Raw genomic sequence first — 13258 nt, 5'->3', positions numbered from 1 at the left:
AGATCACTTTTATATAGAAAAAGATCACTTTTATATAGAAAAAGATCACTTTTATATAGAAAAAGATCACTTTTATATAGAAAAAGATCACTTTTATATAGAAAAAGATCACTTTTATATAGAAAAAGATGACTTTTATATAGTAAAAGATCACTTTTATATAGAAAAAGATCACTTTTATATAGAAAAAGATCACTTTTCTATAGAAAAGATCACTTTTCTATAGAAAAGATCACTTTTCTATAGAAAAGATGACTTTTATATAGAAAAAGATCACTTTTATATAGAAAAAGATCACTTTTATATAGAAAAAGATCACTTTTATATAGAAAAAGATCACTTTTATATAGAAAAATATCACTTTTATATAGAAAAAGATCACTTTTCTATAGAAAAGATCACTTTTCTGATAAGTTTTCTATAGAAAAGATCAGTAGAAAAATATCATAGAAGAAAAATATTATTTTTCTATAGAAAAAAATCAATTTCCTATAGAAAACATAAAATATCTTAAGAGAAGTAACACATTTCTATAGTAAATATCGCTTTTATCCATAGAAAATACTACTTTTCTATAGAAAATATAACTTTTCCATGTACAAAGCACTTTTTCATAGAAGAGATCACTTTTCTTTAGAGAAGATCACTAGAAAATCGACTCGTTTTAATAGTTTTAATAGAAAAGTCATATAGAAAATATCTTTTAGATTAGAATATAAAATATTCTGGGAAGTGCATAATAGATTTTAAATGAAGTTTAAACTTTCAAATTTTTAATTTGAAAATGTACTCGACATAATTTTAGAATTCCTAAAAACATTTGAAAAATCCCAGAATTTCCTTTTTGATTGAAATTTTCAATGGGGGTAAATCGTAAATACAGATTTATTAAATTTATAATTTTAACTTAGCTGTGGCCTAATTTGTGAATTCCCAAACACTATTAAAAAATCCCAGAATTTCCCCTTTTTGTTGTATTGCTAAAAATTTGTGTGAGAAGTCTTAAAACAAATTAAAATCTGAATTAATAAATTTTTAATAAAATAATGTGTGAATTGTTAAAAAAGTTTTTAATTATTAAAAGTAAAATTGTTTAAAAGCTTTAAATTCTGATTTAAAATATTGAATTTGTAACTTAAACTTAGTTTTCACATAATTTTTAAATTCCCAAACACTTTTAGAAAATCCCAGAATTTCCCCTTTTCTTCTATTGCTTAACATTTAAGTGGGAATTTTTTAGCAATAGAACAAAACTAAGTTATAATTCAGTATTTAAGGTTTTTAAAAACTTTTCACTTAATCGTTCAGCAAGCAGTAAAACAAAATAGTGAAATTCTGGGATTTTACAAAAGTTTTTTGGAATTCTAAAATTAAATGGATACTAAGTTTAAAGTATAAATTTAATTATATAAATATGTATTTAAGACTTTTAAAGAAATCCCTCTCAATTTTACACTATAGAAAAAGTGGGGAAATACTGGGATTTTTTAAAAGTGTTTGGGAATTGTTTAATTATGTCAAAACTGAGTTAAAATAATTAATTTAATAATATAAATTTGTATTTAAGCATTTTAAAAAATGTCTACATAATTTTCTAGCAATAGAACAAAGTGGGGAAATTCTGGGATTTTTCAATAGTGTGTGGGAATTGCAAAATAATTTTTAAAACTAATTTAAAATTATAAATTTAATAATATCAATCTGTAATTAAACTTTTTAGGGCATCTCCTTAAAATTTCCACCAATAGAACAAAGTGGGGAAATTCTGGGATTTTGCAAAAGCTTTTGGGAATTTCAAAATTATGCAAAAACTAAGTTAGAATTATAAATTTAATAAAATAAATAGATATTAAGACTTTTGCAAGACTTCCCATTAAAATTTTTATCTATAGAACAATAAGGGAAAATTCTGGAATTTTTCATTAAAGTTTGGGAATTCAAAAATTGTGGCAAAATTAAGTTAAGACTATAAATTTAATAAAATATTTCTGTATTTAAGTTTTTACAAAACTTGCCATTAAAAAATTTAAGCCATAGAACCTACCTGACATAATTCCAAATGCATTCTTCTAGACCTACCTCTTTTTAAAGGCTTTGCTGCCAAACAAAAATTGATTTGAAAACCACCCAAGTTTTATAACATTCTTTTCTTCATAATTTCTTTGCATAAATCACGTTTTTCTGGGTAACTTTACTCTTCGACTTTTACATAATTTATTAGTTATTTGTTATTCTTTTTTTTTTTTCATTACAAATTACTTCAATTATTTCTACTAAATTTTGCCTTATCAAGCATTTAAGTGGTTGATGGGGCCAGCCACACTGTGTTGTAGTTGCTGTAATATTTCGTGTCATAATTTCTATATTTGTTTATTTGTATTCATGTTTCAGATTTCTTGGCATTTTGTTTGTTTAAAGAAATAATGGAAATTATGTCACGTTTTTAATATAAAATTAAATAAAATAAAATATTTTGCATAGCTCTTCACAAATCAACACAAGTCATATGCAATTAAGTTGTAAGGCGCCACATAGTGAGAAGTTTGTTTAGTGAAATAAGCTGAAAATTTTTGTTTAAATAAGAAATAACTCAATTTAGAACTAATTGTGCAGCAGGTTATTTAACAGAAAATTTTAAAAATGTTTTTCAACATATTTTAAATCAGAATTTTTTTGTTTTTATAAAATACACATTTTAGAAAGAGGAAACGTTTGCTAAATCCTAGAAAGGTCAGTGTGAGGATTTGGCCTCATATGTGATGTGATTTCGTTGAGTTGCATTGAAGTTGCTTGTGGTCCTTCGAACCCAAAATGGGGCTGAACAGTATTGGATCATGCTTAGCTAGACTTTCCAAGATATTGTTAACGATTTTTATCATGTTTTATAATTATTTACCTAAATAAAACATTATAACGCCATCATCTTTAAATATATTTTTTATTGATTCCCTATAAATGTTTCTGTCATGCTGTATTACAACTCATAATTATCTTAACAGTTGTTTTAATAACATTAGAAAGTCTATCAGTAACAAATTCATTATAAAATCAATTTAAAACAGACAAAAACCTGCTGACATATTTTTAATCGCTCATCAATAAAAGATTTTTGTTCAATTGGCAGCCAACAATCTTCTAAATATTTTTATTCATAGCAATGCATTAAAACAAATACTTAATACTCTTACTAATATTTAATAAGAGTAAAACAATTCCCGATTCATTGACAGCATTTTAAATTCATAAACAACTAGAAAAACAATCTAGCGTTTAATAAACTCTCAAAGATTTTGCTGAACCACCACCATTCACTTCCCTGCAGTTAAGCAAGCAGACAATGTATGCCTTATAGACAGTGATTGTCACTAATGTCTGACTCCAATTTATGTATTTTGGGTCATTTGACACTTGTCCGCTCTTTGTAGTGCAGAGACAAGTGAAGTAGTTACTTTATACATCCCAGGTAATCTAGCATGAAGTCAATTGTCACTTTAGTGTCTCTATGTAATCTAGAGTGTAGTCAGTTTAAATTTGTACCTCAGTTTTTTGTGAGTAATTCGTACAAAATAGTTTTCTTTTTACTTAAGTTTACTGACATTCCATGTAATCTAGCAAGAAGTCAATTGTCACTTTATTGTCTCTAAGTAACCTAGAGTGTAGTGATATGCAATATCACCAGTTCGGAACAGTATCCTAAAACTGCTGGGTTGCTACAATAAAACTTACATTCACTTGCACATTCATATATTGATTCATTGATGATTTAAGAAGAAAAAAAAAATTAAGTTAAAAACCACTTGTGTTGTAAAATTAATAGAAAAAAACTCAAACACTTGTTTTAAGTATTTTTTTTCTGTTTTTGCATTTTAAGCTTTAAATCAAGTTTTAAGTGTCATTCAAAAGACATGGACAAGACTTTTCAATAAAAACAAATAATAAATTATTTTATATACTTTTTGTACAAAACGAAAAACAGGCTTTTAAAGTCAACAAAATGTTTTTTAAACAACAAACATTATTTATACGCATAAATTAAGCCTTAAGTTGGGAATTGTAGATTTCAAAACAAACGATTTAGGAAAAGCTCTATAAAATTCACATTTATCATAAAGCTTAGAAATAACTGTCTTATAAAATCTACGGTATAAATTACAAATGAATATTTATTGGGGATTTTGAAAATCAGATTTTGAATTGGAGCAGGGAAGATTTACTTAGAAATTAAAACTATATGGAATTATGTAGAATGTAAGCCTAGCAAAAGCACTTCCCCATATAATTTTCTTATTGGGCATTTTAGATTTCTTTTTGGGAATGTACAATTTTCTAAAAAATCTTAATTTAATATACAATTTATGCTATTTTAAGACTTTAAATTTTTTTTTTCGCAATACAACAACCAGGGAAAATTCTGGGATTTTTGAAAATGTTTTGGGAATTCACAAATTAGGTGAAAATTAAGTTTAAATTATAAATTTAATAATATAAATCTACAATTAATATATTTCCATTAAAAATTTAACCTATAAAATAAAATTGGAAAATTCTGGGATTTTTCAAAAGTGTTTGGGAATTCACAAATCATGTAAAAACTAAATATAAATTAAAAATTTAATAGTTAAAATTATATTTTAAGCATTTTTAAGACTTTCCACTCAAAATTAAAGTAATATAATAAAACCGGGAAAATTATGGAATTTTTCCCAAGCATTTGGGAATTGCAAAATTTTAACAAAATTAACATAAAATTATAAATTTAATAATATAAATTTGTATTTATGCTTTTATAGACTTCCCCCACTAAAGCAATAGAACAAAGGAAAATTTGGGGATTTTTTCAAATCATTTGGGAATTTCAGAATTATATCAAAATTGTTTGGGAATTATAAATTTAATATAAGAAATCAGTATTTTAACTTCTAAAAGACTTCCCCTCCTTAAAGTTCCCCTTTTAAGCAATAGAACAAACGTGAAAAATTCTGGGATTTTTCAAAATTGTTTGGGAATTCACAAATCATGTAAAAATTAATTATAAATTAAAAATTTAATAGTTAAAATTATATTTTAAGCATTTTTAAGATTTTCTACTCAAAATTAAAGCAATAAAATAAAACCGGGAAAATTATGGAATTTTTCCCAAGCATTTGGGAATTGTAAAATTGTATTAAAACTAAGTTAATATTATAATCATTAACATTTACCAGTTGAAATACTCCCCATTCATATGTTTAGCAAAAGAGCGATTCTGGAAAATTAGGGGATTTTTCAAAAGTATTTGGGAATTCACAAATTATATCAAAACTAAGTTTAATCAGTATTTACAATAGTGGAGATAAGTGTTTCAACATTTTAAAGACTTCCCATTAAAATTTTTAGAAATGGAACAAGATTTAATAATTCTGGGATTTTTCAAAAGTTTTTGGGAATTGCTAAATTCGTCAAAACTTTATTAAAATTATAAATTTTGTAAAGTAAATCCGTATTTAGGCTTTTAAAAGACTTCCCATTGAAATGTTTAGCTATAGAACAAAGTTTAATAATTCTGGGATTTTTTAAAAGTGTTTGGGAATTTCTAAATTAAATCAAAACAAAGTTTGAATTTTAAATTTTAAAATATATAACTGTATGAAAGATTTTCAAGATATTCCCATTTAAAATTTAAGCAATATAACAATATTAAAAATTTCTGGGATTTTGCAAAAGTTTTTGGGAATTCACAAATTATAAGGAATCTATGCTTAAATTATAAATTTAATAGTTTAAATCAATATTTACACTTTTTAAGCCTTTCCCATGATAATTTTCCTATTGGGATTATCAAAATTTTTTTGGGAATTAAAAAAATTATTCAAAAAAAAGTTGTATAATTTTAATTAATTAAAATTGAAGCAATAAAACCAAACGGGATAATTCTGGGATTTTTCAAAGGTTTTTGGGAATTTAAAAATTTTATCAAAACTTAGTTAAAATTATAAATTTTGTAAAATAAATTTAAATTTATGCTATTGAAAGACTTCCCATTAAAATGTTTAGCTATAGAACAAAATTTAAAAATTCTGGGATTTTTCAAATGTTTTGGGAAATGCTAAATTTCGTCAAAGCTTAGTTGAATTATAAATTTTAAAATATATAACTGTATGAAAGATTTTTAAGATATTCCCATTTAAAATTTAAGCAATATAAAAAATTAGAAATTTCTGGGATTTTGCAAAAGTTTTTGGGAATTCATAAATTATAAGGCATTTATGTTTAAATTATAAATTTAATAGTTTAAATCAATATTTACATTTTTTAATCATTTCCCATGATAATTTTCTATTCGGATTATCAAAATTATTTTGGGAATTAAAAAAATTATATAAAATGGAATTGCAGCCGTTTTAAGATTTCGTAAATAAAATTGAAACAATAAAACCAAACGGGATAATTCTGGGATTTTTCAAAGGTTTTTGGGAATTTAAAAATTTTATCAAAACTTAGTTAAAATTATAATTTTTGTAAAATAAATGTAAATTTATGCTATTTTAAGACTGCCCATTAAAATATTTAGCTATAGACCAAAACTTAAAAATTCTGGGATTTTTCAAAAGTGTTTGGGAATTTCCAAATTAAATCAAAACTTAGTTTGAATTATAAATTTTAAAATATATAAATGTATGAAAGATTTTCCAGATTTTCCCATTTAAAATTTAAGCAATATAAAGAAATTAGAAATTTCTGGGATTTTGCAAAAGTTTTTGGGAATTCACAAATTATAAGGCATTTACATATGTTTAAATTATAAATTTAATAGTTTAAATCAATATTTACACTTTTTAAGCAATTCCCATGATAATTTTCCTATTGGGCATTATGAAAATTTTTTGGGAATTAAAAAATTATTAAAAAAAATTTATATAAAATGGAATTCCCGACGTTTCAAGATTTCGTAATTAAAATTGAAGCAATAAACAATACGGGAAAATTGTAGGATTTTTCAAAAGTGTTTAGGAATTGCAAAATTTCGTCAAAGTTTAGTTAAAATTATAAGATTTGTAAAATAAATTTATAATTTTGGAAGACTTCCCATTAAAATGGGATTTTTTAAAAGTGTTTGGGAACTTCCAAATTAATTCAAAACTATGTTTGAATTATAAATTTAAACAAAATATAATTGTATTTAAGATTTTCAAGAAATTCCCATTTAAAATTTAAGCAATATAACAATATTAGAAATTTCTGGGATTTTGCAAAGGTTTTTGGGAATTCACAAATTATAAGGAATTTATGTTTATATTATAAATTTAATAGTTTAAGTCAATATTTACCCTTTCTAAGCATTTCCCAGCATAATTTTCCTATTGAGCATTATGAAAATTTGTTTGGGAATTAAAAAATTATTATGAAAAAGTTATATAATTAGAAATTCCCGACATTTCAAGATTCCGTAATTAAAATTGAAGCAATAAAACCAAACGGTATAATTCTGGGATTTTTCAAAGGTTTTTGGGAATTTAAAAATTTTATCAAAACTTAGTTAGAATTATAAATTTTGTAAAATACATCAATATTTATGCTATTGAAAGACTTCCCATTAAAATATTTAGCTATAGAAGAAAAGAGAAAAATTCTGGGATTTTTCAAAAGTGTTTGGGAATTCCCAAATTAAATCAAAACAAAGTTTGAATTATAAATTTTAAAATATATAACTGTATGAAAGATTTTCAAGATATTCCCATTTAAAATTTAAGCAATATAAAGATATTACAAATTTCTGGGATTTTTCAAAAGTTTTTAGGAATTCAAAAAGTATAAGGAATTTATGTTTAAATTATAAATTTAATAGTTTAAATCAAGATTTACACATTTTAAGCATTTCCCAGCATAATTTTCCTATTGGGAATTATGAAAATTTGTTTGGGAATTAAAAAAATTATTATGAAAAAGTTATATAATTAGAAATTTCAGCGGTTTTAACATTTCGTAATTAAAATTAAAGCAATAAAACAAAACGGGAAAATTCTGGGATTTTTCAAAGGTTTTTGGGAATTTAAAAATATTATCAAAACTTAGTTAAAATTATAAATTTTGTAAAATAAATTTAAATTTATGCTATTGAAAGACTTCCCATTAAAATGTTTAGCTATAGAACAAAATTTAAAAATTCTGGGATTTTTCAAAAGTGTTTGGGAATTTCCAAATTAATTCGAAATTTAGTTTGAATTATAAATTTAAACAAATTTATAACTGTATTAAAGATTTTCAAGGAATTCCCATTTAAAATTTAAGCAATATAACAAAATTGAAAAATTCCGGGATTTTTCAAAAGTTTTTAGGAATTCAAAAAGTATAAGGAATCTATGTTTAAATTATAAATTTAATAGTTTAAATCAAGATTTACACATTTTAAGCATTTCCCATGGTAATTTTCCTATTGGGCATTATGAAAATTAGTTTGGGAATTAAAAAATTATTAAAAAAAGTTATATAATTAGAAATTTCAGCGGTTTTAACATTTCGTAATTAAAATTAAAGCAATAAGACCAAACGGGAAAATTCTGGGATTTTTCAAAGGTGTTTGGGAATTTAAAATTTTTATCAAAACTTAGTTAAAATTATAAATTTTGTAAAATAAATGTAAATTTATGCTATTTAAAGACTTCCCATTAAAATGTTTTGCAATAGAACAAAATTTAAAAAATCCTGGGATTTTTAAAAAGTGTTTGGGAATTTCCAAATTAAATCAAAACAAAGTTTGAATTATAAATTTTAAATTATATAACTATATGAAAGATTTTCAAGATATTCCCATTTAAAATTTAAGCAATATAACAAAATAAAAAATTTCTGGGATTTTGCTAAAGTTTTTGGGAATTCACAAATTATAAGGTATTTACGTTTAAATTATAAATTTAATAGTTTAAATCAAGATTTACACTTTTTAAGCATTTCCCACAATAATTTTCCTATTGGGATTATCAAAATTACAGTTTTTAAGCATTTCCCGTCATAATTTTCCTATTGGGTATTATCAAAATTTTTTGGGAATAAAAAAATTATTAAAAAAAAGTTATATAATTAGGAATTCCCGAAGTTTCAAGATGTCGTAATTAAAATTGAAGCAATAAAACAAAACGGGAAAATTCTGGGATTTTTCAAAGGTTTTTGGGAATTTAAAAATTTTATCAAAACTTAGTTAAAATTATAAATTTTGTAAAATTAATCATCATTTATGCTTTTAAAAGACTTCCCATTAAAATGTTTTGCAATAGAAAAAAATTTAAAAAAATCCTGGGATTTTTCAAAAGTGTTTGGGAATTTCCAAATTAAATCAAATGTTAGTTAAAATTATAAATTTTGTAAAATTAATCCTGCATTTATGCTTTTGAAAGTCTTCCCATTGAAATAATGTTTAGATTAAAAAAAAAAAAATAATTCTGGAATTTTTAGGAATTTCAATACTTAAACTTTTTAATTTTTAAACATTGCCCAGCATCATTTTCATTGTAATGGTTTATCTGAGAAAATTTTAAAATTGTAACATTTTATTGAAATTCTCTAAATTCCTGTTTAATACAGATCAATCAAGTAACATCATGTTGCAATGAAATGCTCTTATAAATGCTGTCACATTCATAACTGCATAAATTTGCATATATTTGCAAAATGTTAATGTAAATTATTTGCAAATATTTCTAACTGACTCTAAAATGCTTGCAATAAATAAAAATATAAAAACGTAATAAAACAGCTGCTGTTAAAACGAATATAAATGATTAAAAACTAAACAAAATTTGCATTCTTTTATAAAAAAAACTATGACGGAATTAGAGACATAGCAATGAAACTATTCCAAAGCCAGAGGCTGTAAATTCTAAAAGCAAAGCAGACAGTGAGTCTATATAAAAACTAGATCATAAACAGTTTGTTTAGGGGAAAAAGCCAGAAACATTTCAAAATTTTTCGGAATAGAGATACATATGTATTTCGTTATTTTATTATGTTTAAATTAATAATTTAATTTCTTTTCCTTTTTTTACAGACATGTTTTCCCTTAAATAAACAAAATCTTCACTGCCTTAACCATCTTTGAAAATCTACAGCAACATTTTCAAACATGGCTTCACCCATGTCACCCACCATTTACCGGCAAGGACCACCAAATGGTCCTCCGAATAACAATATCTATCAGCAGATGCCTCCAAAACACTACAACATGGGCACAGTACAAAATATCAACGAACGTAGTCGTCTTATAGAGTTATTAAGAGCTCCCAATATTTTGACATCACCCACCATGGAACCACCCTCAAAGGGTCTACTCAATGGACCAGGACAAAATAATTGTTTTCTCAACTGTGCTGTACAGGTAAGTTTCTCCTCTTTCCTTATAATTTCCTTGGAAACTAAACATTTTCCCATAAGAAAACTTTAACCCTGAACACATGTCGTGTGTTCTGGTTTTTTTTTGCTACATATTTAGCATAAAACAAGCATAAAATAATTATTTAAAATTAAAGACAAAACAACTGAGATTTCTCGGTTGTTTAGTTGGCTCAGGGAACAGGAAAACAAACATGTGTTTTAATTTTTTTTTTTTAAGAAAAAATAAACAACAATAATGATTTTCTTTGGCCAGAATTAAAGAAATCAAAGAAAAACTAGTAAGAGAGCGATATTCGGCAGTGCGGAATCTTATATGCCCTTCACCAAAGTAAACTTTAGGATAAAGTTTGAAAAAAAAAATTGTTCGTAAAAAAACTCGGATTAAAAAATATTTTTCCCGATTTTGACCCTTTGTAGGTTCAAATTACTATGGCGTTACATACGTCGTTGGAAGGGTCTTTAAAATATCTATCATTAGGTATCCATATTGTTTATATTAATGGCTTAGTAATCCAGATATTTAAAATAGGTCAAAGTTCGAGGTAGTCATGGTTTTTTGATTATATCTCAGCCATTTGTGGGCCGATTTTCTCGATTTTAAATAGCATCTAAACCGCAACTATAGCGGATATATTGATGTATCAATAATGTTTGTAAATTATTTGGGGGCTACGGAAAATTGATTTCAACATACAGTCGTGCAGACAGAAATTAGAAATTACAAACGACATGACCAATTTATATTTACCCTTAACACTCATGGTAATGGCTATAAAAAAGAACAATAATAATTCAAAATCATCATTTAGCCAGGTGTATTTATTTATTTAGTACTTGTACTCTCGTTTCTTTAAGTTTTTCAGCTTCTTTCATTTCTTCATTTGAAAGTTTTACTTTGTTGTTTAGTTTAGCGCGCATAAAAATAAAACAAGTGAATAATATGTGTTTTTGAAAAAAAGTTTACACGTAATAGTTTCATGGGAATATGATTTTCAACGGTGAACTAGTGCTGCTGCTGCAGTCTAATTTTAAATGAAAATGAGGAAGAAAATTAAAGGGTATGAGCAATGCGACTTCAAAAGGCTGTACTTTTAATAAGATTTTCAAAGTTTAACTAAAATGAGATTATAAATTTAATATAATAATCCTGTATTAAAGCTTTTGAAAGACTTCCCTTTAACAAATTTAAACAATAGAATGCATCAGGAACATTTTGGGATTTTCAAAAAGTTTTTGGGAATTCTAAAATTATCTCAAAACTATGTTTGAATTATTAATTAAACAATACAAATCTGTATTTAAGCACTTTAAAGACTTCCCTTTAAAAAATTTAAGCCACAGAGCAAAAGGTGACGATTCTGGGATTTGTTAAAAGTTTTTGGGAATTCACAAATAATATAAATACTAAGTTTAAATTATGAATTTAATAATATAAATCGGTATTTAAGGTTTTGAAAAACTTCCCAATAAAATTTTAAGCAACAGAATGAACCAGAACAATTTTGGGATTTTTAAAAACTATTTGGGAATTTGTAAAGCCTATCAAAGGTTAAATTACAAATTTAATAATATAAATCTAAATCTTTTTTAAGCAAAATAACAAAAGGGGAAAATTTTGGGATTTTTCAAAAGTGTTTGGGAATTCATTAATTATGTGGAAACAAAAATTTAATTACAAATTTTAAGCTTATTAAGATTTTGAAAGACTTCCTTTGAAATTTTTTAACAATATAACAAAAGGCGATAATTGTAGTATTTTTCAAAAGTGTTTGGGAATTCACAAATAATGTCAAAACAAACCTGTTTAAGCTTCCCCCATATAAGTTTCATATTAATGATTTTTATAGTTCTATTTGGGAATTAAAAATTTATTCAAAAAATCATTTTTAATTAAGAATTTTAGTTGTTTCAAGTCTTTCCCCTTAAAATTTGAGGCAATAAATCAAACGGGGATAATACCTGGAATTTTTGAAAAATATATTTTTTCAAAATCGCTTCGTTTTTATTCATTTTCATACCCTAAAAGTTCAAATCGAAAAAAATTACATTTTTGGATTAAATTTGGAAATCCAATTATATTTGATATTTAATTTATATTTTTATCTGTTTAGAAGTTGCAAAAGGTACCACAATATTTTCATTAATTTCATAATCCCATTTTTATGCCCAAAAGTACCAAATACTTATTTACCTACTCATTTTTTGGGATTATATATGAAGAAAGTAATTTTTTTTGGAAGATGAACAGAAAAGCAAAATGTACTAGTACCGTTTTTCAATGCACTAAACGTTTGAATTTTCCAGAAAAGTACCAAACTGTTACCTGCTCACTTTTGGTTTCTTTGATTTGAAAAGATACCAAAAAGTACTATAATATTTTCATATATTTTACCATTCCCATTTTAATTATCTACTCATTTCTATAAATATTACTTTAGAAGAGTATTAAAAGATATCATAGCTCCGTGTTTACCCATTTTCTTTCTCCCCCTAAACTTTCGAGTTTCCTAAAAAGTACCATATTGGGATTATATGAGGATGCAAATATATATTTGAGATTGTTGTTTAGTTCCAAAAAGTGCAAAAAAATATGCCACAATAAAATGTTACCTACCTATCTCCCAAACTTTTGATTTTCTCAAAAAGTACCATCATTTTATTAATTTTTATATCCTAAATGCAAATCTAAAAGGTGCCAAATACTTTAATGTCCATTTTTTATATTACATGACGATGCATATAGTATTTTAAATCCTTTTTCAAATCCATGCTGGTTTTGAGATATTTATTAAATTTGTTAGAAAATATGGAGGGTACCAAAATGTAGCATAATTCATCCCCGAAATGTACCAAATACTTATCTACACATTTTTTAGATTATACGAGGCGGATC

The 13258-nt window shown here is 24.7% G+C and overlaps 1 protein-coding gene across 1 annotated transcript in view; it reads left to right on the top strand.

Annotated features, from left to right (window-relative positions):
• The window catches only part of ec (echinus), a 236796-nt gene that overhangs the window by 48211 nt on the left and 175327 nt on the right, over positions 1-13258 (top strand). The window contains exon 2 of the mRNA XM_065506896.1: positions 10022-10348. Within this exon, the coding sequence (XP_065362968.1) occupies positions 10097-10348 (252 nt within the window). The 5' untranslated portion in view covers positions 10022-10096. The remainder of the gene's footprint in view (positions 1-10021; positions 10349-13258) is intronic.

The sequence above is a fragment of the Calliphora vicina genome, chromosome 4, assembly GCF_958450345.1.
Source record: "Calliphora vicina chromosome 4, idCalVici1.1, whole genome shotgun sequence".
Classification (NCBI taxonomy): Eukaryota; Metazoa; Arthropoda; class Insecta; order Diptera; family Calliphoridae; genus Calliphora; species Calliphora vicina.
Note: the sequence above shows the minus strand (reverse complement) of the source record. Positions and strands in the feature narration are given on the sequence as shown.